The sequence below is a fragment of the Chroicocephalus ridibundus genome, chromosome 2 (assembly GCF_963924245.1).
Source record: "Chroicocephalus ridibundus chromosome 2, bChrRid1.1, whole genome shotgun sequence".
NCBI lineage: Eukaryota > Metazoa > Chordata > Aves > Charadriiformes > Laridae > Chroicocephalus > Chroicocephalus ridibundus.
Genome location: NC_086285.1, coordinates 102,661,022 through 102,688,790, shown reverse-complemented (window position 1 = coordinate 102,688,790; position 27,769 = coordinate 102,661,022). Strand labels below are relative to the sequence as shown.

Sequence of the window (27,769 nt, the reverse complement as noted above, 5' to 3'; positions counted from 1 at the left end):
TAGAAGCTTTATAAAAAATTAAATTGAACATTTTTTCTCTGAATTTAAAAAAAAAAAAAATCACTTGGAGTCCTTAATAGACACCACAATATTACAAATATTCATATACGCTGCTTTCATTGAAGAAAGAGTTGATTTAAGTGCTACACTGATGAAAATGGTTTTACAAGCACATCTGTTTTAATTTATTGTGCATTCATACTGTATTATTTTAAGTGTTTCAATGTCATCAGTAGACCACCTTCTGATTGTGTACTGATAGGACGATCTGTTTATCACATGAGCAATCAGTGTGACTGTAAAGTCCACTATGAAAAAACTGCAGTCTGGTTACCCCAGAGCATACCAACAGCAAACCACGTGTGTTTGGGATGGTGCCCTACAGGATTTACCCCGTCAGCTCTAGGTGGCCCCAAGCTTTGTACTGCAACTTCCATCTCCATGTCTCAACCCGACTTCACTTCCAATTCAAAATTCCAGCAGAAGACACACACCACCCTCACATTCCTATGTCCTTAGGCTTCTGGCCAGTTTCCCCCATGAAAGTTTAAATTTACCAACCTCGCGTGTGCTTTTTCACTCCCCTGCTACACATTTTGCACCTCTGCATGTATTATGTTGCCTTTTCAACACAGTGCAGCAAGGTTCTGGCCGGAGAGACACTTTGATGGGCAGAGTAGAAAGGGAGGTCCTGACCGATGGGTCTCAGGCATCAGCTTTTCCCATGACATATACAACCCGTGTTTCAGTTTTGTGGCTAAAGGGGGAAAAAAATCACGGCCAACCCATGTGAAACCTGTTGTCTGCAGCCTGTTACCACAGACCTACAGAAAAGCGCCATGTGGACAATATGGCATAGTACGCCTTTACGCAACTTTAGACAAGTACATCCACAAGTGGTTTTCTATGCTCTTGAAAAGCCTGCCCATAAACTAACAACTCTTTAAAATACTTATAAGTTGTATGACAAAAGAAAAAAAATAGGGAGAAATATATTTCTGTGGTGTTTCCTCAACCTGATTCCTTTTTGCATGTATATAAAGCAATAATGTACTGACTTGTATACGGTTGAACACTAATTTTCTAAGTATGGCATGCTGTTTATGACAACCATCTCCTCAGACTTTATTTCCTTGTCTCAATCAGTCCACTTAAAATCAACATCGAAAATTTTTGCAGAGGCAGTGGAAATGATAAAGTTGTTTATATTTTTGCATTCAATTTACTATGCATTGTAACCACTTCTGGTTTAGATAGATAATGTTTCTGACAAATCAAACAAAATGAAGATACAAATCTAAAACTCTCTGCAAAGCCTGAATTGTTCAGACTATGCATGATCTTGTGCAATAAAAGCTGATGTAGCAACTTTGATCAGACGCAACCATAATGCTTCAATGCCAAGCGTGAAAACTAAAAATTTTAACTTTTTCAAAGGGGAAAATACAATTTAAAAGCAACAAAGTGAATTAAAATCACTAACTTGTAACATGGAGTGCATCTCAGCTGTGTACAACTGAACTTGTTTAATTTTAAAAAGCACCAAGATTTGGTAACTACGCAGAATAATTTAGACTTGAAGGGATATTTAGAGGTCATCTGGTCAAACCCCCTGCTCAAAGCTGGCCCAGGGCTGTGCCTGATCAAGTTCAGACCATCCCCACGGACAGAAGCTCCACAGCCTCACCAGACACCTTGTTCTAGTGTCCAACTACCCTCATGGTGGAAACATTTTCCATCATGTCAAATCAGAATTGCCCATGCTCCAACTCACGCCTGTTGCCCCTCACACTATCACGGTGCACCTCTGAGAAGAAAGAACTTTCTCAGACATCAGCAAGTCCAACTCTAAAAATCAGGAAATGCTAAGTGGTTGCTACTATCTATGGTCACGCTCCTGCTCCTTCATTGTATCGATCATCCTACTGTTTTCACTGAAACTAGCGGATGCCATCATTTTTCACGTAGGACTCCCACATCTTTCCAGGTCCAAAAGACAAACCACAGCCCATATGGAATAGAACTGTCTTTAGCAGGATCTTTCTGTTATCAGGGAAAAATCTGCCTATTCTGTGCTCCAAGCTATTGTGGCTGGCCTGTTGGCGGGTCCTGAGATTTCTCATTAATGCTAGCTCGTTTACCTCAAACCACTCACCACTCTGTAGCATGGATGCCTACCCTTCCACCAATTCACTGTCTGTCCGCAGGCTAATAATTTACCCGTAACTTAATTCCTCTATTTATAAAACAGGAGTACAGATACCATTTTACTTCTCAAGAGCACTTGGAGCAGAAGGAGTCGATGTTTGTAAGGTCTCAGATTGCACGGCTTGGAAAAGAGGATGAGCAAATGCATGGTTGTATATTTACTGTAAGCACTAGACAGCATCTCAAGAATATGGCTTGAGATTATCTACTGTACATTAGGAGACAGTTCAGCTACTTCAATCAGTTACTATCACGAAGCAAAATCCTCTTAAAATGCCTCCTGTAATCACATGGATCACTTTATGAAGTGTTTTAACATCATGAAGTCCAAGCAAGGGCTATCCAGGCCTAAGAAGTCTACTTGAACAGAACTAAATGTCCTTTTAGTTCATGATTCAGTAGACGTTACCCCACTATCCAAAAAAAGTTACAGTGGCCATTCCCATGCCTTAGAAAGGAAAATGAAGACACGATATTTGAGAAATTAGGGTTCTTGTGTGATTTGCTAGAACTAGGGTTGGTAGTGGTTGTAATATGGCGCAAAATAAAATAAAATAAAAATATGAACCTAGCAGTGTTTATACAAGTCTGGTGAAAGGTCCTTATGCCGCCAATAATTTTATGTATCATGATAGAATTTTATGAGGTTAAAAAAACATGCTGAAACCCAACAGGAAAAGGAGTAAGAATAAGATTTTAAAAGCATTCTTAAGGGGTGCCCTACTAGAGTTTCCCAAACATAAATTTTCAATCCCATCTTGTTTCTGCCAGGTAAATATTTGCTTTGATTTTAGGAAAAAAAGAAGCCAACTCTTAACTTCTACTTAAGCAAGTCTGTGACTTTTTATGTGACTTGTCAAAATTAACCTTGTAAAGGGAATCTATGTTAACAAAGACCGATGTAATCTAAGTCTAAACACACAGTGAATATCACTAAAGCCTAATTATAATGGTCAAGATACTGAGAAAAAAAATTTAAAATTATTTAGGTTTGAAAACTGACAAAATTGACAAATTTGATAGATTGTGACCAACCTTCATGGGAATATTTTCTAATTTCTGAGTACTTTCTACATGAAGTTGGGTTTTTTCCACTTTTTTTTTTTTTTAAATGATGACTAATTAAAGAAATCTTAGGGGCAAAAGAGCACTCTCCTCCTGTTGTTGAGAAGAGGGACCATGGCCTCATTTCATGCGAATAGAACGTAGAGAATAAATCTTCCACTCTCCTCAGATTTATCCTAACTCTCTTTGTCATGGTTTGGCTGGATTGGCCAATCAGAATGACAGAACTTCTCCTTCCTCCAAAGAGAGGAGAGGGAGAGATAAGGAGATTTACAAGTTTAGAAAAAGAACTAAACTACTTTAATGAAAATAATCATAAATAAGGAAATAGCAAATAATATAATAATAATAATAATAATAATAATAATAATAATAATAATAATAATAATTTTAAAAGTATATAATATATACAAAACAGCTCCCAGGATGACGATTGCGTCACCAGCAGGCACAGGGAAAGTCCCAGACTGGACTCAGCGACAGACAGGAGCTGAATTTCAGATCTGGAGTCGGGAATGCTTGGATTGGGATCAAAGGCAGATGAACAGACAGGGTCCTCCTCAGACGTCAGCCACTGAAAAAAAAGACTTGCCCCTTTGATCCCTTAGCTTTTATACTGAGTGTGATGCACATGGGATGGAATACCCTGTTGGTCAGTTTTGGGTCACCTCTCCCATCCGCTCCTCCCTGCAGGTGGGACCCCTCTGCTTTTCCGCTTCTGACCCTCTAACGGGGCAAATAGCGAAGTTAGCTGACCTTGGTTGTTATAGCAATAAGTATAAGCAAGAGCCTTTGTGCCTACCATTCCTTGGTATAATCAGGTCTTACCACTCAGAGTGAACAGTTTCTGAACAACATGCTGTTAATTTCAGACTTTAGTGAGTTAGAAGTGGCCCAGCAAAAAGGTAAAATTAAAAAACAGAAAATTGGTTCTGTTTTACCTCAAACCAGGACACTCTTCTAGATACTACATAGCTGCAGGAATGCCAACTCTACAAGTAGAGAATGAATAGCCAAGCTTTTACTGAAATCAAATGCTTCAGGATTTATGTACCAAAGCCAAGAACACATCTCAGTGCATACAAGAAACAAATCTATACCCATCTTGCCAGTCATAAATGAAACAGACCAAGGCAATATTGCAGAAAATTATTAGTATTATAAAAAACAGCTACAGCTCATTTGTCTCTCCACAAAAGAGCAAGCCTACTTTGGTACTATGACATTTTATGAAATGTGAAGTATCATGCTAGTATTCATGAGTACTATTACCATTTTGGTTTCCCTTGTACGCTATGATTTAATCTCGAATACATATCTTGAATATTAGTGCTAAGCCGCTTCACTGCCTGAGCTGTCTTCATGCTGATATCCCATAATAAAATCTTGTGCAATTAAGACATATTTCAACATGAAATGGATTCCAGCTGGAAGACGGGAGAAGGGAGAGTGATGCTTCCCCAGATTAGTGATGTTCAGGCTCTGTTATTCCGAGATGCTGTTCCCTCCATGTACCATTTACACATCTCTTGAACACCCTCACGTGCTGCCTCTGCAGCTGCGACCCCAGTACCCACCATCAGCCCAGACTCTAGTTAAGCTTCTTCCATACTTCCAGCCACTGGCAGGACAACGGCTGTGGAAAAACAAAGCCCCATGAATTATATAGGGCTTCTTTTACCTTCCAACAAACCTTAATGCCTCATGAGGCTGTCTAAAGGACCCTTTTCCTCCATGATGTCTCTGCCCCTTCTGACAGTCACCTACAGAGAGCCTAGACAGCCAGGGGATACTCTAGCCATCAAGCACCTTGAGCCGGGAAACTTGGTGCGTGTGCCTGTGCATTATGGATTGTCTTTAAAACCCTCTTGTTTCTTGATCAGCCATTTCGAGCTCTGACAAGTGACCGGTATTTTTCATCAGTTTTCCCCTGGGTGCCCGTAGGAGGTCAAGTGGCACAGTGAGTTTGGAAGAAGTGACTGGCTCAGGTCCCCACTTCAGCTTAATGTTTAGATCCAAGCTTTGCACTGATGGAAACAAGCACCTATAATAAATACGTTATGAATACGCAGAACACAGAGAAAAAATCTCAGAGGTGAAGTATCAGTATTTATTTTGCAGTCCTGTTTGGTTTGCAGGTTTGCTTTTTTTGTTGCGAATACTAAACAAATCAAGGTCCTTCATTTGAAAAATATTAGATAAAGATTCTCCAATATACCTCTTTTTTGATTTCTCCCTTTACCTTGCGACTACAGATGGTTTGTTCTTTACAGACACACACCAAACACATTATTATTGGACAGCATTAAAGCTTCAATTAGCAGTAACAAACATAGTCAAGCAGATGATCACATACTTTTCCTTTTTTTGTAACATTTTTTCCTCTCTCTTTGTTCACTAATATTCTTAAAGGAAAACTTCCTACTTACCCAACGTTTTCTGCGTCTTCATCACACTCAGCCCTATATTTGCAAACTCCACATTTTGAGTGTTTTCTCTGAACTTCTGTCCCAGATCCTTCATACTCTACAAAAAACAAGGTATTGTTAACAGAAAGCATGACTTTCTTATTAAGCTCTGATTTTGCTTACCTAAATCCACTTGCCTTCAGGTATACCGTCAACATGAAGTTATCATATACTGAAGCTATTAAACTTAATAGCGTTCCCTTTTTCAAAATCAGGCAATTGGAGGTTGGTAGAACTGTACCAGTGACAAGAAAGCATCCCTGAGAGCACTAATGCGTCATTGATTGACTCTTCCTTTATTCTTATTTCAGTGATTTGTATATATTCTCACCCCACCAGCCACGCAGCCAGCATGGACATGTGTCCCAGTCACATTTAATCTTAATTGGCACTGAGAGTGTGTCAACCCAACATAAAAGTAATGTCCTTGAATATTAGGTAGTGGGGATTTGAGTGCTATTTTCTTTGACAGTCTTTAATTACAGATATCCTTATGCAAGGTTACTGCTTGCATTTTTTTCCCCTTTCTCTTTCCGACAATGGGATTAGATTGTGCTCATATCTCATATATGCTGCTGTGGTATATTTTCCAGACTACTCTGATTAGTTCTACAAAACTAAAAGAAAAAAGTCATCTTAACAAGAAATTGGTAGAAATGCTATTTCTTTAAAGAAGTAAAATTAGTATTGCAAATATTCTCATCCCCAAAACACCCGCACCAATCTTACTGTTGACATGGACATCAAAACTCTTCACCACGTAAAAGAAAAATATAACTATACTCTTATTATTTCACTACCATTAGTCACTCCTATTTTTTATTTTAACAAAGTCATAAAGGAGAGAGAGAGAAACATTTGAAATGCAAGAAAACAACCACAGAAATCTGCAGAGAGAGTCAGGAACCACTTAACGTATCTCAATATCGCGGTGGTGTGAGGCTGACTACACAAGGCTGTTGGACGGACATTGATCGGTGATTCTCTTTCTCATAGCAGCTTTATGTGCTGTAGCAACAGCTAATCAAACAGCACCAAATAAAAAGCTGCATTTATATTCTTTAAATGTAAATAGGAAAAAGAAATCCACAAGAGTCCTTCCTAATTTTCCTGGATCTTGGCTGAAGGGAATCTCTCCCTCCTACCTGTGGGGCTGGATTTACAGGGAGAATAGTGCAGGAGAGCCTCTCAAATTAACTTCTGTCTAAAGCATGCTGTGCATTTTTCAAAGATTAATACAGATCAAACTTTATTACAAAATTCCCACTGTAGAAATTCTATCATCACTCTTATTAAGTTGCAGTAGAGAGCGTTTGCTTTTATCTTTAGAAGTGTACATCTTGTTTGATTTTTCCTTCTTTCTAGATACCACGTTCCTGTGCCTGTGTTTGGCATCCTAAAGTGTCCTTTAGTGTCAGATTTCACTTTTCCATGCCAATAAATGACCCCCTACAGTTTGAATAAGTTAAAAATGCGGCGCTGCTCATGGCTTTCATTCATCGTATTTCCACTTCTTTTGCTGTCCTTATGACCCTCAATGCCCTTCCCCAGGATGTTAACATCTCTGCACTGACCATTATTATCCACGTTCACTTTATTATCCACCTTATTCCCCAACGAGTCCTTTTCAGGGTCACCAGTCTGCAGGAGAGAGTCTGACATCCACGAAAAATCGCCTAGATCCCGGACTCGCTACGTATAACTCTGTCCTTGGGCATTAAAATCCCACCTAGTTGTGCAACCTGTCGGCTCAGTGACCTGTCCTCTGTCTTCCAGGCCTGATCAGTACTGACTGATTCACTCAGGTCACCAGTGGAAGGGGTCACGAGGCCAAGAAGAGTCCCTAGAAACACACTCATCTTGTAAGGATTTCTTAACATTGAAGGATCCATTGATTGGCAGTAGTTTTGCGCATTAGATGCGCACTGTGTGGATGTTGTCCCCTCTGGTTACTTAGACTTGTATGAGAGAGTGCCTTTGTCTGAAAAGGGTTATGGTTTTGAGGTGGTACGCTTACATAAAATGTTCTCTTGTACAAACGCCTTTCTTGGAAAGATAAGTTTAAAAAAAAAAAAAAAAAAGGTAAATTTCTCAATAAAGGTTTTCCGTGAACCCATGATGACTGGCATTAAATATTTTCCTCTCTGTTAATTCTGTACGCGGTTGATTCTTCCACCTTCTATTCCACTGCTTTGCTTCTGATGGATGCCAGAATGAGAGAGTGCAGCCTGACCAATCATCACACTTATCTTTTCTCAAAATATTTGTACATTATTTCTCATTGTTTTACTGTAGAAAAAGAGACAAAAAAAGTCATTGTCGGCCCAGAGAATTCTTTAAATTTTTAAAGCTCTCAGGTGCAAACCATCCAGACCTCCTGGTTACAAAACGCCTGTCTTCAACATTTGGTGCTTCTGCAGTACTGCTAGCATGGAAAATAGTTCATCATATCCTATATATGCTCTCTGACTTGACTACAAATACAACCAGAGTGTTTTACAGAGCACTTTCGCTGCACTATTAGCATTTCAATTTTGTAATGGAGCTAAGGGAGCAACACATACACACACACACGCACGCACGCATGCATGCACACCCTTCCTCACCAGCTTCAGTTCTGCTCCCTGTGGATGCCCTGGCACCTTTTCATTTTCATAAACATTAGTCCATGACTACTTGTTCATTGTTTTAATACACTATTCAGTGTAAACAGCTCTCTCTCTCCTCCTCCCGCCCCCAAATTGCTTTCTCTACCTTTTAAAATTATATTTGTTTTAGGAGAAGTGTGGCCTTTTATTCCTTGATCAGAACTTACTGGATTCATGTATATAGAATTATTTATCGGTACTTTATTTTGTTTGCATATATTAAATATGTGCAAGTCAAGAACACCTGCACCTCAGGTACTAATAATTTACACCTGTCAGGATGAGGTGTAATACAGATGAATGTGTATTGATGCAACATGTGCAAGTTAGGTGATAGTCATCTATAATTTTTAGAAGCTTCTTTCATTACTAGCTGCATGATGTTTTATACTGGTAGCATGAGACACTGCATATAATTTAGACTGAAGTCCTTGAAGAAAATGCAGCTTTCCTCACCAATACAGAATAAATAAATACTGTTTTTCAGCCTGAATTGGTAGCAGACATTTTCAGTTCCCCACTTGTGTGCTGTTAAAATAAGTTAACCCATTAATATTTGAGAACGTAAGTTTCTCTGGTGCAAATGTCTCCAAATAGGCAATGCTTTCCTTGACAGATTGTCCCTCCCTTCTCTTTTCTCCCCCACATTTGATTGTTCCTAAATGCTTATAGCCATTAATTCTAATATTCCAATCAATCAGATCTTCCCAGCAGGTTTCAGTAATATCAGTTAGGTCAAAATATGCTCCTAAATGAGCAATTCAACTCCTCTTGTTTATTATGCAGGCTTCTAATGTTGATGTATAGATGATTACAGAACTTCTTCTCCTCACTTTCATTGGTATCTTGATTAATTCTGTTCTTTGACATCTTAATTTCACCTTGAGTGAAAGCTCATTTTCCCTCTGTTTTCAGCCCCCTTTCGTGTTCCAGGGCAGCACCTCATTAATGCTCTGTCCTTCAAGAGAAATGAGGCACGAGGACAGGATCTGTGACTCCCAGTTGTCTCTCCGAGCTGCAGCGCTCCCTAACGCTTCTCCTCGAGTCATTATTCCTCTGCAGAAGATGGCCAGCTATACCTTAGGAGCCGCAGGGCAGGAGCCCGCAAATGGACAAGTAGCTCTAGAGGAATTGGCCAGCAGTAAATTGCTTCCCTTGGCAACTCATTTGTGCGTTCCTGCAATGGTAGTATGGCTGGGTTTCTGCTGAGGGCTTTCAATCAGGCTTGAAGCAAAAGCATCAGTCTGTGTCAAGGTGAAGCCTGCTCTGCCCCGAGGCATGGCCTGGAAAGGCAGCTCCGCTCCGTGTGTGTGTGTATATATTTATCACTGTCCACAGTGGAGTGGGGGGGAACTTGTGGCGGGCTGCAACTAGTCAGTAGCCATGCGTAGGTGGAATAAAGATCCCCCTGTTTGGGAAAGACCCTCTGAAAAGCAATTCCTATGCGGTTTGGGAGTATATTGATTTTTACTGACGTGCTATCCCATGGGAGCAACTAATCTCAAAAAGATTTTGGAAAAATAGGAAGGGCCACAGCAAATTCACTTCTGCATCCGAAAGTACAGAAGAACCCACCCCGTGATTAGACTGCGATTCCCTCAGTGCAGGGAAATTCTTCTCAAAATACCACCATCCACAGCACCATGCATTATGGGCTGCAGTTCGTTGAACAGTTTAGTGGCCTATCCTTTCTTCCATTAATTTCTAGGGCAACTTTAATGACACCCTTAGTTAAAATGGAGATTGTCCCCGTGATTTAAAACAAAGCTGCAAACTCGCTCTTTTGTCTTTAAGTAAGTATGCGTGCATATGTGTGTGTTTATATACATATATACCTACATATATATATATATATGTCTGTAAGTATATATCTAAGTATATAAAGCAAGTGCACAACTAGTCTTAGCTATCCCAAATTTTTGGCAAGTGGTGTCTTGAATGATCTCGACCATGCTGCTGGATCCTAGGCAAGAGCAATATTTACCAATGCGGAAGGTCCTGTTCACTTACGCAACTCCCCGGCTGGCTTAGAAGCAAAGCCTGGCTTGCTTCTATATAGCCAGAGATCTATATACGTGGCTGAAAGATACTTTCCCTGTGCAGTACAGGCCACACGCTGCAGCTGTAAGCACGCTCCAGTAAAGACACCAGCCTTTGAAGTTCGATTTTGCAAGAAAGGGCATTACAGGTTTAACACAAGGATGCCTGGCCTATTTATGACTGAGGTGCCTGGAGGAGGGCAGTTTGAAGTTTGATACCCTAATCACAACCCAGCCAAGACGACATGTTTGCCCAGTGGTTATGGTGATGATAGCGTGTGTGCTTTTAAGCAAAGGGCTTGAGGATGTGCACTGTAAGGCTCCCTACCACCACTACCCTTGTTATGTGTTAGGTATTTTACACAACTATAACTTCTATTTTGCTTCTATGCATATGACACCATGGATAATGTTGGGGAAAGCTGGCATACTGCGGGAGCTGGATCAGCTTCTACACTGCAGGACCCTCTGGTTGGAGAACTCAAATACCCATTCACTTCACTGTCTTGCTTCAAATGCAGCTAACTCCTTTTTCTCCAAAGGAAGACACAACGACTTCAGCGTAACCACCAGGGAAATTACATATGAGTAGATGACAGTGGAAAACGGCAAGGACAGGAAAGTCACCAGATGCCAAGGGAGGCGTCCCACAATTTCACGAACACGCTGAACGCCATTCTGCAGGCCCTGTTCAGGCTGCATAAGATGAACCTGGCCTCATTTCCTATCTGTCATCCTGCATAAGAGGCAAGAGGAACCTCACCTTCCATGCCCCTGGCTCCAGCATCCTTCCAAGCAAGCTCCAGCCTCCCCGAAACCCCCGCTTACAATAAGTTTTCACCAACAGAAGGCCTGAACATTCAGGCTCTTTGCCTCTGCCTTGCTGAACCTTTGGCAAAAACACAGTAATTCTCGCAAGTTTTAGTTCAGTGTTAATTTTACCTACAGGGAGTAGGATCTCAACAGAAAAAAATAGGGCTATTTGAAGCTAAAGAGATACTCAGTGACAAGGCACATGATGGAATTGGAACTTAAGTCTTTCTAAGTCGCATGCCATTACAGAAATATGCTAAAAGACGTGATGTTACCTCCTATCCAGGGTGTTAATCACCACCAAGTTTCCATGGTCATATTAAAATACATTAAAACAAATCAGTAGCATTTTTGCAAATTAAAATAAAAAATATTCAAGGTTCTAAACTGTGTCTATTTACACTGCCCTGACTGTGTGACAATTACTGGATAAGTGTTGTCCCCAGTGAGGGGAAGGAACAGATGGCAGCCTGCTAAAAAGCACATACTGTATATCAATTTATTAATTACTAAATGCAATCTGCTAGACGTTCATCACAAGATACTTTAGCTATTAAATTTCAGAGGGATTAGAAATTCAAAACAAATTATTTTAATAATAATTAACTTAGCTATATGTATTGCAAACATGTTATTTCCTAAGCTTAAAAGCCTGAAATGATTGGGTGCCATCTGTCTAACTACCATTACATCTTTTTTAATATCAAAAGTGCGTTTTGCTTAGGTTCACAGATAAATGCTGAAGAAGAATAAAAAATTAATGTTATGAGCATAGCAGGACATTTAGAAATCTTACCCATGTTGGCTGATTACTAGACTACAGAACCTGCCTCTTCTAGGACACCGATTTGTCTCTGAGAAGCTGGCTTGAAAAGTCGTTACCATTTGTTAACTCTTTGATGGCATACATAACACATGCTGACGGTTTTCAACACATCCTTGGCAAAGGCCTAACTATATCACAAAGTCAACATCACAGCTGCCATTTGCTGGCAGTATCAAATAGAGAAAGTACGGACTACCAAGCAAGAGGAAAAAAGGCTTCTACTTGGAGGGACATGGGAAGAATGGCTCCGAAGTGCTCGTTTACCGAAGATGGGACCCAGGAGCTCAGAAGAAATAAGGTTCTCCTTCAAAAGTTATTGCACTATGTCTGGACGCCAGATGGAAAGTACTAGCAAAAAAAGCCTTATGAATAAGAACTACTGCCAGATGAAAGCAAATTCTCTTTGTCATTGATACCTTGGACACAAAAAAAATAGGAACCAGCTTCTTCAAAAAGCTTTCCTTTAAGAATTAATGTTCCCATCTGCAGTGGGCCAAAATTTGTTCTAATAATGTAGGGTATGATTGTAAATCTGAGCAGAATTTAGACCAAGGGCTTTGACTGCCCTTTCAGTTGCCTCACTAGTAGTTGGGCAATGTCTTGCTAGAATCTGTTTTAGAATATTGACAAGGACACGACTTTACACAAGACTGAGATCTTCTGAACACTGCATCTACGTCAGCTAAATCATAGGGCTTCTACCTGGCTAGGAGTCCTGAGTGCCAGCTCTTTGTATAGAGAGAGGGCAAGAAGATCACTAAGATGACTGCTTATTTTTAGACATTCTTGACTAGTATCAAGTTGCAAATTTGAGAAAAAAACTTTTTATTTGCACACAGAAAGCACCTTGAAGAAAAAATCATAAAAGCTCATCCTTAGTCACATTCATATAAGCCTACCAAAGTTAATCTTCCCAAGGTTACTTTATTTGGGTGACACAGTTCTTTTTACAGGAAGAACATGGCAGGTTCCACCAGAAATACAAATTTTAAATTCTTATTAGAAAAAAGAAAATGTTTCATGCAAGCTAGCAATTTAACTCCTTTATGTACACGTGATAGTCTGAGGATCCTTTTTTGTGCCCCGATCTACCAGTTGTGGAAGTACATCCAGCAGGTCAACTACTGTTGCAATTTACAACTGGTAGAGATGAACATGAATCTGAGCCTGTGACTTCTCTTTCACCAGTTCTTCGTCAAACTCTAACAAATCACCATTTAAACAAAATGGATCAGGAGCCAGTTTTGTGACTGTATTCTTCAGAACAGGGAAACTGCAGAACGATTCATATGAGATCACAGAGAAAAGCCTATGTCTTAAATGCAAATTCTGAAGGATCCCACCGTCTTCAGCTGTGACCTCAGCTAAGCAACTTTTTTTGATCCGAGTCCCCACCCTCTGACATTGCTTTCTGTAGGGGTGAAACATAACGGTAGAGTAATGAAGTTGTTGAAATTTCTCTAATTTCTGAATTAACAATCCATATTCTTCTTAGAAGTGGCTTCAGGATACCCATTGCCACAAGTGATCAACAGCTTGGTTTCACAAGCGTAATTTTTATTATGCTAATTGAAGGTTCAGACTTCTGAAATGAGCAAAATGAGTAATTTTATTACAACTCTTTATTAATACTGTGCTGTCAGAGCATAGAAAATGGAAATCGCTTACCCAGAATGTCAGAGGGCAACTCGACATTTGTGTCACCCTTAAAAATTATACTCCTTCATCTCATTCAGGCATACTGAAAACATTCTCCTATTCGTAATTCTTTTCCTAAAATCTAATATCTTTGTGACAGTAAACGTGATTTGGGAGAGAATCTGGATCAGTAGTTCCATGGTCTTTAGAATTTTTGTGGCACGTGACAACTTCTAAGGCAAGACATTGTCTGAAACTGTCTTTGAGGAAAAAGATTTTTGTGGGGTTTTTAATCGGTTATAAATCTACTCTGTTTTGGGGTTGTTTTTTTGTTTGTTTTTTTTTTTAACATAAAAATGAACGTATTTAACATCATACAGTTTGGGAGTAGGAGGGAGAATCTGCATCAAGTCAAGTTTCAGAATCATTAATGAGCTTGTTCTGCGTCTGGAAAATGAAAGAGAACGGTGTGAACCACGAGCACAAATCTCAGCTGCGCGTGAGGCAAGCAGCTAATTTCAGCAGTGGAGACTGTCACAGGCAGAGCCATAGCAACTGAAGAGCACAACTCAGGTGCTTTCCTAGTACTTTCCTCCACAGTTAAAAATCTACCAGCAAACAGTACGTCTCCTGCACAGCAATCGCAACGCTTCCTGAACGCATACAAGCAGCTGCACTCATCCATTCCCTGTGTGCAAGCATCACTGGTGCATACACAATCACACTAATTGTGTGTTTAAGAAACATAGCAAATGCTGATTCTGTGATTAACATCTGGAAATGTAAATCCTAGGAACAAAACAGAAATTTCTAAGCTAGCATGCTTGCTCGCTCTCTCTCACTTATCCTTGCGTTTTTCCACATCCATTGCTGCTTCCTTGTACTTAGGAGCAGCAGTACCAAACACACAGGGCGTAGAAGCTCCTCGTGCAACTTGGTTCCCACTTGTGCACCCTTGGCCAAGGGCATCGCAGTAAATGATCAGGGTGATTATTCTACCTCAGCATGTCCTGGCTTCCTCCAGGAAGAAAATGGGGAAGGCTGGTCCAGGAAGGAGCTGTGCTGTGCTCCAGTCAGTCCTGTAGCTGTTATAACCAGGGAGGCAGGACTGTGGTGTGTGCACCAGGGAGCACCCCGACCCTGCAGGTCACCCTCTGCACAGGTTCCCGCCCTCTCCCTTTCCCTGGATCCTGAACAACGCGCTTCCATCCTCAATAGGTTCAACATTCCTTTAGAAGTTTGGTTTTCATTCTAAATTCCCTTAATTTGTAATATTTCTTTGATGTTTTTAATGTCTTGTAACACTTTTACAGTTACTTGAATAATGAAACAAAACCAATTCCAGACACAAAAATATTGTGAGTACAAAAATACTGCTCTGACAGAGCGGAGTTCAATAATCAAAGCAACCGCAGTTCCATCCTTTGAAGGATTGCTTTCAGATGCAGAAAATGACTCAACCTGCTGAAGACCAGCCAACTATTCTGCAGAAGTATTACCTAACACCCAGTTTAGTGACAAAGGTGGACGGGAACAGCACTAATTCAGTTTGTCACAAATAGCCTAGATGTATCCAAAAAAAGAAAAAGTGACAAGCAGGATTTTACATTTCTGGTTGTTTAAAATATTTTTTCCGTCTAAAATTAGGAATTAAAGCCAATTGTTTTCATACTGAAGAGAAGCGGGAACACTTCAGTTGGCCCAAAGGCACTCGCAAGAAATCCAAATAAATGAAGGGCTAACGTCACAAAACTGCCGGAGGAGGTAGCGGGTACACTGTCCCTTCTTTATTCAATACTCAGGCAGAGCAGATATCCACCTGGGGCCAAGGGGCACAGATTGAATTCTTTCTGCCTGAAGTGAACTGAACCTACATATTCCACCTCCCAAGACAATGCACAAACCACTGCTACAAAGTAGTGTGGAGGGACCACCAAATCTCCTCGGCCGATGCCACTCTATTTTGCATAAATAATTAAAACTCACTGGCACGCTGAGTCCCAGCTAACAAAGCCTTTCTCTAGCATGCATCCTCCCAACCTCCAGGCTGTCACCGTCCTCCTGCTCCCTTTGTCCCAGGACCAATGAATATTTCAACTGAGAGCAAAATCAACAGCAGCGACCGAGGGAAACCTATTTTGGGCCTCTCTTACCAAGGGATGATGGACTTGGTTCAGTCTTCTGCCCCAAATCAAGCAACGAGTATATTTGAACTTGGATCTTTCACCTCTTCAGTGAGCAGCCTAACCAACAAAACACAGCACCTTCTGTCCTACTTTCCTCCAAAGTCTTCATAAAATTACCCAAAGAATCGCCACATCTGTCAGTTGGCTGCCAGTCCCTTCCAGACCAACACAGTAATATTTACAAGGGACTTTAATGGGGATTTTTGTATCCAAGTGGGAAATACTGGGGTGGGGAAGTCCCAACAGCATTCAAACATTTCTAAAACTGTTCCAAAAATAAAAGTCAGACGTGGACTAAATTTCTGTCATCTGTCTCCTATAAGAAGCGCATAGCAGTACTGAGGCAAGCGACTCTCGGCTCGCAGGGAGCAGCTGCAGTGGGATAACAGGCTGAGTACTGAAGGGGGAAGGAGAAGCAAACAGAGCTTCTGGGGAAAGACCGTGAGGCAATCTCAGGAAGAAAAGCTTCAGAAAAAAGTCACCAGTGAAGGCAACAAGAGGTAGTGTTTGAACAGAAAATTGTTCCTTCAGACACTGCTCCCAAAGGAAACAAAGGTGAGAACTGAGAACGGCCATGTGCTAGCAGCAGCCCGGGAATTTACGGAGAGCATCTTATTAAAGGGGAGAGAAATGCCTCCCCTTCACTCGATACAGGAAAAAAAGAGGAAGCTAACTCCTGATTTTTGGAAACTTAGCTGTTTTGCTTAGCCACACAGTGATGCCATTGATTGTTTTTCACAAAAGCACATTTTTATGTAGCTTTACCAGATTTCTGATATTTCAAAACTCAGTTTGAACCGCAACACTCTCTTAATACAGGCAAAGCAAATGGCAAAATGGCTTTTCCATGTCTGTGTATATATCTATATCTCACATTTTTCATCCTATATTCTTGCTAGTAGTATCAAAGATAGAATTAAGATAAAGTTGCATTTTTTTTTTTCAGTCCTTGGAAGAAGGTTAAGATGTGTTCAAAGATAGGAACACATCTACTGTGCTACATCCCCTCTTTGAATATACAGCTTTGAACAGAAACACATAAAGTATTTGGTAAAAAACAGATATCATACTGTAATTATACATTTAAGTCAACGTGTTTGCCCAAGAATAAAGTAATAACTAGGCATTGTAGACACTAAGGAAATGAAAGCAAGAAAAAGATGGTAAGAAATTGACTGTGAACGAACGTTCTCAGGAGCAAAATACAGGTGAAATAGGGATCTAAATTTTACTCTATATTACTGGCAACAAATGAAAAATTATATAGGTCAAATCTGAAAGAACAACATCGGTCAAATGCACACTACAACCTTTTCCTATACAAATACTGTTCTGAGATAGGCAGATAACACTGCAACATTAAAGCTTATTTTTAAGTTGTCAGAATTTTTTCTTAATTCACGTGGCACACAGTAACCATGTATATAAAACTGACACACATAGAGTAAAAAAGAAAGACCAAAAGCAAGTGTAACTGGGGTTTGGTACTCACCTCCTTCTCCTGACCCAGAGCCATTATCTGGAAAAGAAACACAGGGGGAGAAAAGAAAAGAAAGCAAATTAAAATATTGCTCCAGGAGCAGCTGTTTAGGAACTTGTCACTGTAGAAGTTTACACAGGTGCAACATTTCATGAGCCAGGTGTAAAAACAAACATCCCCCATCAAGCCTGGCATCTTTTAATACAGTTTTTCCATGCTTATTGTGCTGTACTCTCTCTCTTTCCTGTCAAGATATTTTTAGTCAAGGAACAATATCATCCAGTACTGAAAACTAAGCTGCTTTCTTAGCCTTTTTTCAACTGTTAGAGATTCAAATTTGTTAAACCCAAAAGAGATGAAGAGCAGAGAGTCTGGTTATGTTTCTAGCCTCTGACCCTGGGAGTGGTACATGAAGGAGTAATATATAAATCACCTGACTGCAAAAGTACCTCCAGAAGAGAACTGGTCCTCAAAGTAAAGTTGGCTTAAGTCATCTAACTACAAAATAGCTCCTCTCCGCTGAGTCAATCGCTTCGTGTAAGGATGCTCTAATGGCATAGTTATTTCATTGACACCAGACTGACTGGATTAGCATCTGATGAGTGACGGCTTGTGGCTGCATCCCCTTTGCATTAGCAGTTCAAGTGTCAGCGGGACTTGAGCTTCCTCACCACCCCAGGCCAACTAACGCCGCTTCAGAACATTACGGAGCTGGCTAGGGATTTCGTACAGGGATGTGCATCCCGCTGGGCAGTGCTCTGCACAGCGTCATCAGCGAGCGCGGCAGTAAAGACAAGCCCTTAGACACACGCTTTGAGTCACAAACCTCCCTTGCTCAAAGGAGGTGGAGAGGAGGGAACGGGTTGGCAATTACTGTCAGTGAATTGCTCCCCAACCCCATGAGCTCGGCGTCTCTGGAAGACGAGGAGAGGAGCAGCGCACACACTCTGCTTGTCCCACATCCCTCCTTTCATGCCTGCTTTGATGATGGAGAAGGCAGATGAATTTATTTCCACAAATCTGAAAGGAGGAGGAGATCAGACAGAGGAGCGGGGTTCTTACTTCCACGTACGAGCTTGTTGTTCACATCAGAGGAAAAACCAAACCCTCTGTTTGCTCAGTTCCCTCCCCTCCTTTTTCTTTAAGCAGTTATATTTCTAAGAATAATTTCCTCTAGCGTATGGATTAAAGTGTGAAATTCCACGTTACTGGGTCACTTCACACACTAAAAATAATCTCCTGTCACATGGAGTATCAGCAGATACTCAGTTTTTTTCCTCTGCCTAAATTTTCCTTCCTGTCCTCCTATACCACCATTCCATGTCTAATAGACTGAGATTATTAGCTTGCAGAAATGAATGCAAAAACAGAAGGGCAGTTGTTCCATCAATAGCGACCCACTTTACTGACAAAGAAGACAATCCCATATAAAATGTCACTGTTGAGTCACTGAGAAATATGCCTTATAATGCAGTATGGCTTCATTAAGAAATTCAAGAGAGTATAATTTATGTATATGAGGTAAGTATATTGGCTTATTTGTTGTGGTGAAATTGTGTCATAAGCTGTTCTGTGGGGGGAGAAGGCTGACATACAAACATGAGCAAGTTTAACGTGTAATTTATATAAAAAACAAAGGCTAAAGTGTCTCAAAGAAACTTGACTTGTTCCGTGTTTTTATTTCCAGCTCTCACTCTCCGGCTGCTTTCCCCTGTGCATTCAGCCCCGAGGCGAGAAACGCAGCTCAGCTCCAGCGTGCGGGGCTTCAGACGTACCCCTGCGGTGCGTACACTGTGTGGCAGGGGAGGCACCGTCACACAGGCCGTACGAGCTGTCACGAGAAAGCTGTGTAAATGATAGAGGTGATGCTCAGACCACCCGTCTCAATAGATCATTGGGTTGACAGACACGAAGGCCACAGGCAACCCTGTCTCCACCTGGCAGGACATCCTAGTAACGGGACAGATCCATTCCTGCTTCTCAGGGCTTTCAGGTCTCAAGAAACCATAAAAAAAAGTGTCATCCTCTGTAACACTTTGCATAATTTTCAACTTTTCACTGGGAGCTTGTGCCTGAGCCTGGGAGCTGTGCTAGGACTCTTGTCTCCAGGGTAACCGTGCTAAACTAAGCCCGTGTTCCTGCTCTTTTCGGAGCCTTGGCTACATTTTCCTAAGCAGCTGCTTGTTAAAAAGGTAGCATTTTTTTTGCAAGCTTACTTGGACAAGCAGCCCTGCTCTTTTCAGGCCCTTAACCAATTCAGGATTTCCAAAAGTGGCCTCCATCCACCAAGAGCTGGCAAGAAAGGTGCTCAAACAAGTGAGGAAGCTGGACAGAAGCAGCATCCCCCCCAGCCACAGGTCAGTGACTTAAAGAAAGAGTGGAAAAGAGTGGTCTCTTTTCCAAATAGGCTTGTGAAAATATGCTTATGCACAAATGTATAGGCTTCTGCTGCTCGCTGCTTTTATCTGTGAAGGAGTTTCTGGATAAAATACATAAAGAAGCACTTGGATCAGAGACAGCATCTGAACGCTGTAAGCAGTAGGCTACTGTCAGAATCCCATTTTTTATTTTTTTTTTGTTCTCTCTGAACAGGAGCCATTTCTGTACCACGGGTCTGCTTTGCTGCAGATGCAGAAGGTACACTCTCCAAACCCAGAAGAGCCTGCAGCCTCTCTCATTCAGCAGGGGTGGCTTTTAACTCAAACTAGCATGAAAACTGAACTCATCTCTTCCCCCTTTAAGGCAAGAGCCCCAAACTGCTAAGTACAAACAGGAGGACAAACAGTCCACTGACAAATTTTAAGCAAGCAGACCCTTCCACTTGATTCACGTGGGGCAGGTGGGCATCTCTGGAGCAGACCCCTCAGATCCTGCTCACAGAGAGGCAAGTAAAGAAACGCCAAAATGCTGAACCTTTTATAGATCTATTTAAGAAGCAGGTCAGCAGCTATTCAGTCACAGGCAGACCAGAACACCTTTTGACACACTGGAGGTAAAACTGTATACCATTCTCCAGGAAACACAGAAAAAAAAAATAAATACATATTTGTGGAGTTTAGGTATTGCAAGGCTTAGCTGACAGCCGAGAAGGGATTTCCAGCATCTGAACTTTGGCCCCCAAGAGTTATTATACTCTGTGTACTCAAGTCCTGGATTTTCCCCAAAAGCTTTTGGGATACAGCTGGGGTGGTTTTAGTACAAAGACAGTATGCACGACTTTGCTTTAAGCAGAAACTAATCTTCCCACACCTGCACTCCAGAAACTTCATGGAGCAAGCCCTGCATAACGTTGACTCTTTTATTCAATTATCTTCATCTACTCATCATATGAGATGGCACTGGAAGACAGAAAGAGCAGCTGCTATCTCAAGTCATAGCTCCCGGTTAGCTAACTATATTCTGCCTGGATTTCACGGTTAACAGAGCCAACAAAGTATCCTTCTCCATAGTGGGACAGGGCAAGCCTTCTGCAGTTAACCCTGGATATACAAGAGTTCCTCTAGCTAAAGACTGGATAAAGTCATCAAGAACTTGCTACCAAAAAAGACCATCCTGATCTACAGCTGGCACCAGACACGGCAACAACAGCGCTATTGCATTACTCAGTGAGAGCTTTTAACTTTCCCTCTTTCCTCAGCACGGTGCAATTCTCCATCACCTCCTCCAGCAGCAGCAGCACAGAGCCTCAAATCCCCCAACCGCACTGCAATGGCCAGCATTTTGGAAAAGAACCAAAATCAGCACAGCCCATTTCAAGCCACCAGTCAGAGCAAAGACCAAAGCCAGCTCCAGCTTCCCGCTGCCGGCAGGGGAGCAGAGCTCACTCCACTGCACAAAAGCAACTTACGAAGGAACATGCCAGCTCCATCACCCAGTGCTCCCAGCTCAGCCTTCCTCCTGCCCGGATCAGATCCCCACCCTCCAGGAGCAGGGCTGCCTGCTAGCAATTACCCTTGATTTCGATATGCCAGCAGGAGCTTTTGGGGAGGAACGCTGACAAGCCTAATTGCCAGCAGCTGCAAGGCCTCTGGCTGCCGGAGATAGGCTTTTAACCTCCGCCTTGCCGGGCTGTCTGTAGGGAACATCCATTTGCCTTGACATCTTCAGGAGAAAGGTGTTTGCTATTAAATCATTCCTGCTTCATTATGCCATGCAAAAAAAAAAACAAAGTGCAGGATATTAAATCCTGGCATGTGATGGTGGGGTATTTTTGGATATGACTTGTTCTTTGCTTCCAAAGCATTTCCTAATGACAGAAGGGCGATCCTCTGCTGTCGCAAAACCTCCTCTCAGGCTGGACAGGAAAGCTCCTCCACTGCATTGAGTCTGGGACTAAGGGTCTCAGTCAGTTCTCAGAATGAATGTATGCTTTTATAGCAGGTTTTCAGGTCTTTTATGGCTTTCTTGAGAGAGCATGAAGAGTTATTTTCACACTTTCTTAATCTAGAAGCGAGTTGCCTAGAATTTCTTCCTGAACTCCCTCAAAAGGATTAAACTCATCTTCTTATATTTCTTCTCAGGACAATGTGTGCATCTAATTATGCTTCACTGTAAGCCTCCCACAAAAAAAACATATACTGTAAAAACCTGCGCATTCAAATTCAGGGTAAGAGTTTGATTACTTCAGACTGAAAAACACTAAATTAAAGCCACTCTTTTGAGAATCATTCCTTAAATCCAACAGAGCTATACTGTTTGTTTCTAGTTCTGCAAACACCTTTTTTTTTTTTTAACTTTAGATATCCCAAAAGAAAAAAAGCAATGGTCTGTGCCTTCAAAATATATACAGTACACTGAGAATCTATACGTACAATATATCAAGTACTACATCATCGTGTGGTTACATTTTCATGTGCATATAATACAAATCTGACAGCAGTCCAAAGCGTGGCTCTGTGTGCGGGCTAACAGGAGCACACATTCTTAGAAATTAATCGTAAAGGTCTGTTTCTTATTCACTAAATTAATTTATTTATTTCATTCAAACTAATAAAACACAATAATTCCACCAACGAAAGGATGCAGAAGAAATCAAGGGACTTGGTGACACTCCTCCGGAATGCTCTGAGCACCCTGACCGCGTTCTCTTCTTGGTTTCTTACATCTGTTTAGCAAGCCAGTTCAGGTTAACCTCTTGTAGAGGACAGCGTAACATGAAAGAATTTCAATTTAATGTCACTCTTTATGAACCGATCAAGGTTTCGGGTCAGCAGCAAGACTGCTGGTGCTGAGAGCTTGGCAGGAGTCCTGGTGTAGGTACGGCCATCTCCCCATGCCCTGATGAGTGGTCACATCTCTGCATTTGGTTGTGGGCTGAACTGCAAACAGGGAACTGGTAAGGGTGAGAAATGAAAGGAGAAGGCTCTTGTTCATAACATAATCCCACAGAGCAAGGAGGAGAAGCTGTGGAAGATGGGAATTACTACCAGCAAGGCCTTTGCTTCACGGCCCTGTTCTTCTCCACCCAGTCACAGGTGGAGGTTAGGTGTAGGCAAAAATTGTATACAGTTTGATTTGACTCATTGTTTCTCAAAGGTATATTAAGGTATTAAGCAAAGAGAACACTAAAGCTGCACTTCACTCATGTTCCTAGTTTCTCTGTATTTTGCAACATGGGGCCACATACATTGGCTGAAACCCATTATCCGCAGCTTGTGCCAGGGGTAATTAGGCATAGGAACACCTCTGAAAAGCAAGTTACTTGAAAAAACCCGATGTTCCTTCATTGGAAAATGGGCTCTGACAATGTTAAGACCTGTATATGCTGTCCTGAAAGCTTCAGCTGTACCTTCTCTTACATTTCTCGAAAATACCATTTTTAATGTCAAAACTTGCATTTTGTTCATTCCTAAATGAACTTGTTCATTCACACCTATGATTGACGCTTTTTTCTAACGTTGCTTATTTTAGGATCTTGCAATTCTGACAGCACTTGGACAAAGGAAATAAATATATAAATCTGCTGTTAAATTACCCATGACTGTAAAAATGTAATGAAAATGTTACCTGCCAAGAAATAGGTCTGACTAAATCACTCAGTATAGTCTGTTCCAGTGCCGTAGCTTCAGAGGGTATCAATCCCTAGCAAACGGGAAGTATTTCATTCTTATATGAGATTCAGAAGTCTGATGTACTTTTAATATTAAATAGTTGTTACAACACCGTAGGGGAATTTCATCCTGTTGTCTCGGATGCATCCTGTCAGGATGAAGATTTGCTTTGAAAAAACGAAACTCTGATAGGAAAACAGTGAATCTATACTTAGCTCCCAATGATGTCCGAGAACAATCCATTTTCATAGCAAATTAGGAAGCACTTGGCAAAAATGAATGGGGGTCTATAAAGGATTTTTTAATTCGGGCATTTGATTCTCAACATATATGGGTTACAGATTAAGAGTACAAATATATTGACTTCTCGATGACCTATGATCCCCAGCAGGGCACGGACAGGTTGTGGAGGATGGCTTTTATCATCCAATGTTCCCACATCAGCCGGAGCACATCAGACACTCGAGGAGCAGCAGGTACCATTCTGGTAGAGCTCCACTTTCCATTGTGCCAGTGTAAACGCAGTACGCAGCCTGAATCGCATCCTCAGTTTCAGAAATGTGTTTTCAGTACTTTCTGGTCAATTGTCTCAGCACATGTCTTGATCTATTACATGAAGTGCAAAAAATTACGCTGCGTTTCCTGGGTTTTGTGTAGGACTTAAAGAAAAGGAGAGGGAGGTTAAAAAAGAAATCTCGGGCTAGCTGAGTACCGCAGTAATTTGCTGCCAGCAACCTGAGGCTAAGAAGAATCAATTTTTCGTTTCAAAATGTCTTTTTCTTAGTAGGGTAGAATGCATATAGAAATAATCACTATTTTTTGTTGTTCCCAAAACATTATCCTAGTATTTTGCTTTAGTGAGGGAAAGAAACTTTCATGTTGTGAGTCTGTTTCTTAAAATAATTTGGGCATGAAATTAAAAGAAATATTTACTTATACATCCTCAGTTCAAACCTTCATAATACTTCTTGGGTGTTTTTATAGGAATATGTGAGTAGTCCAAAACTGTAATGCATTTTTTTCCTATTTCTGCAGTGTCTGGAGATAATTTACAGGTGGGAGATTGAGAAAGAAGGTAGATTCAGTCATCCGCCTGAGGTGTGCTGGAATTATGCATCTGAGCTGGACACAAAACGCAGGTTTCTTTCCATTCTAGGACCAAAGTCATAGATCGTTTTGGATCTTGGTGAACAACCCCAAATCTCAGTATGGAGCTGTGCTGCAGTCAGAGGCGTTACAGCGGCTCATGTAAAACACAGCCACGCTCCATTTAAGTGAGGTAGCTCTGGGACTGGCAGCAGCAAGGAACTTGGCCTAGGTACACTGCCCAAATATTTACCCTAATTTCCAGGTAGGAGGTTGCAGCTACCAGCGAGTTCCAGGCTGCTACCTCTAAATTGTCATCAATAACTAGCCTAGCCAACGTAAAGCTAGGGAGGAGATCGCACCTCATCTCTAGTCATGCTTCTGGCTGCCATATAGATGTAACCTCACTTAGGCTAATCTAAGCAACTATTGTGTATCAAAAGATGAGGGATGTCCCACAACGTAAATTTTTGTGCGTGTTATTTACATATGAAAGAACGCAGTTGTTGATGCTACCGAGTCATTTAATTTAATTCTGAGAAAGCCAGACATGTGTCTGGTCTCACTAGCTTTGAATCTGTCCAGAGGTTTAGAAGACCTCTGGTGGCTAAAGTTTCTGTGTCCAAGAGCGTGTTCTAATATTTAAGACAGTGAAAACCTGTCCCATGTATTGTAAGCGTGTGGAAAATCAGTATTTTAAGTGTGTGGAAAGACAGATAAGGCCAGCCCATCACAAATATGAGGTGCAATGATTTGTAAGAGTTGTGCATACCCTCAAAGTAATGACCTAATGTGAAATTAGTCAAAGATGATGCCTTGGATACAGGTGGAGTGGCAGTCAGAATGATCAGTGTCACTTGCTGGATGTCACGCTAATTCTGTACATCCAAAAAATGAGTCCTAAAGAAATGACTAATTTGGAGTAGTCTCCAAATTTGTGGCAAGCCCTTTGATGATATCAAGGCTCCTCTATACATACAACAGAAGCATTCACAAGCTGTTTTGTCAGATAAAGTACTTCTACTTTTAATATTTATTTATTAACCTGTTAGCATATCAGAAGATATATCAGATTTCTTCTCTATAAAATACTCTATTGCTAAAAAGGACTTTGGGTTTCCACATTATTTTATTCTATGAAAAGTGTGAAAATTAAAATCTCTGGAATCAAGGGCAAAACCAAAGAGCTAACCATATAACATCATTCATTAGTGACACAAAGGGGTGTTTTACATACCAGAATAACAAGGTCCTCTTGATACCACTGTTATCTCTTTCTGATGCTTGCAAGAAGCTCTCCTGAGGAAGCATTCATTTTGGTAAGTGTCTCCATTTGATCCACAAACAGGAATATAGTTTGTGTGACACTGAAAAAGAAATTATAAAGTAACTCAGACATACAAAATCGCGGTTAATCTCTTCTGCATTCAATACACAGGAAGATAGTTGTGTAAATATGAATTACTAGCAGTAATTTACAAATCTGTTCACTAAAGGAAGATTGAAAATATATTAGTTTCTCAGTATCACTGTATGTCTTCCATTTGGATCACTGAAATAATAGTCCAACTCCTTATGGGCTGAACATAGGAATTCAGTAGGAAAGATTAAAAGAACAAAGTAACTACAGTGGGACTCGGTAATGGCTAGAGGGATTATGACAAGCATCTAGAAGTATTTGAAGAATAAACACACTGAGGAAGGAGAAAACTTCTTCAAGATAATACAAGAATGTGTGACTAGGCACAGGGGGATGAAACTGAGCAAAGGAAAATTTAAGGTGAACAGTGCTTAAGGGGAGATTTTCTGATGTTTTTGGTCATAGAATAATCTTTCAAGGGAGATGGAAAACAATCGCCATCCCCATTAAATTCATGAGCATCAGGAATCTCTTTTACTTGGTCAACAACTATAATAATGCTTTCAGTAAATTTTTAAAAATTTTAAAGATGAAAAATTTTAAGCTCAAAGTCAGTAGCATTGGTACATTTAACAAAAAGCATGGAAGAAAGGAAAATTCATCATTCAGAATGGTTTTGGCAGGAGCAGCCTGTATTTTGCTATTTTCTAACATTCTAAGCATGATGGATTATATACCCCTTGAGTGTATAATGTCTATTAAAATGCTGGGAAACAAACACTGAGACAGGCAATCCGCCTAACACCTGCGAGTGCTGCACCGCTCCCTGCTGAACGGGAGATCCAAACCCCACTTCACTGCATGGAAAAGGAGATGTTGCCTTGTTTGGGGCTGCAATTCCAGGTACCTTTTGCATCTTTCAAATCCCGAGGCAAAAAAACACTAAGCAACAAAAAGCAATGAACAAAGACACAGACCAGCCACCGAATTTCTTAACCATATAAAGTGTATGATTAAATTGATGATATAGTTCAACCACTGAGAGTTCACACAAAAATAGCAACATTTAGTTAAATTAAACTGCCCCAAAAGGACAAGAGTTTCTTCTCCAAATTCCAAATGACAGTCTCTGCCGCAACAGTTTGTGCTTTGGCATACACAGATGTCAAAATACTCGATTTTTAAAACATAATTTTGAAGGGAATCTTTCTTCATTCTTCCTTTGTCATCCTGCCATAGATGACCAACCGAGAATGAACTGAGCATGCGTGGGCAGAATTAAATCACGCTGCCAGCTCTGAAAACTATTTCTAACAGTTTTGTAATACTTTCCCATAGTGAGTAGCTTTCAGACATTCAACCACAACCGTCAGTCCTGTCATATCTCACACTGAACAGTCACTTCTAGGGAATAATTAAACAGGTAACTTTTGGGGGGAACAGTACTTTCCAACAGATAATTCCCTATTCAATATTAAAGTTTTCTGTGCGATGTTTTAAAGCTGCAGGTTTTTGTCCTGAGGATAGAAAATGAGAGGCAAAGTGATTCCTTTTTTACAGTTTGGTAAGACTTTAGCAGTTTGGTACAGTGCAGCCAAAAGTTCTCATGCAAATGTCCCTTAGGAATAGAGTTGTTTTCTTGTGAGGAAATTCTCCAATAGGTTGAATGACCAAGAGGGAGAGCATCTCTCCATGGAAAGGATCTGCTCTGCGCAGCGTCCCGTGGGAAAACCCATCCAGAATCCATCCAATGCTGCATGATTGTGGCGTGCCCAGCATCCGAAGGGATGTGAGATTTACTCCTTATGTCTATTCCTTTCCCTATTCTGTTTTATTAAAGCAGTTACCTTATTAAACCATTTGTTGTCAAGCCTTTCTTATTGAGATTGAAAAAGAGCCCTG

General features: G+C 40.9%; 1 protein-coding gene across 1 annotated transcript in view; it reads right to left on the bottom strand.

Annotated features, from left to right (window-relative positions):
- TMEFF1 (transmembrane protein with EGF like and two follistatin like domains 1) overlaps positions 1-27,769 on the bottom strand; it is a 128,261-nt gene that overhangs the window by 24,599 nt on the left and 75,893 nt on the right. The window contains exons 3-5 of the mRNA XM_063326331.1: positions 25,745-25,874; positions 17,384-17,410; positions 5,703-5,799 (exon numbers count right to left, since the gene is read on the bottom strand). Coding sequence (XP_063182401.1) covers positions 5,703-5,799; positions 17,384-17,410; positions 25,745-25,874 — 254 coding nt within the window. The remainder of the gene's footprint in view (positions 1-5,702; positions 5,800-17,383; positions 17,411-25,744; positions 25,875-27,769) is intronic.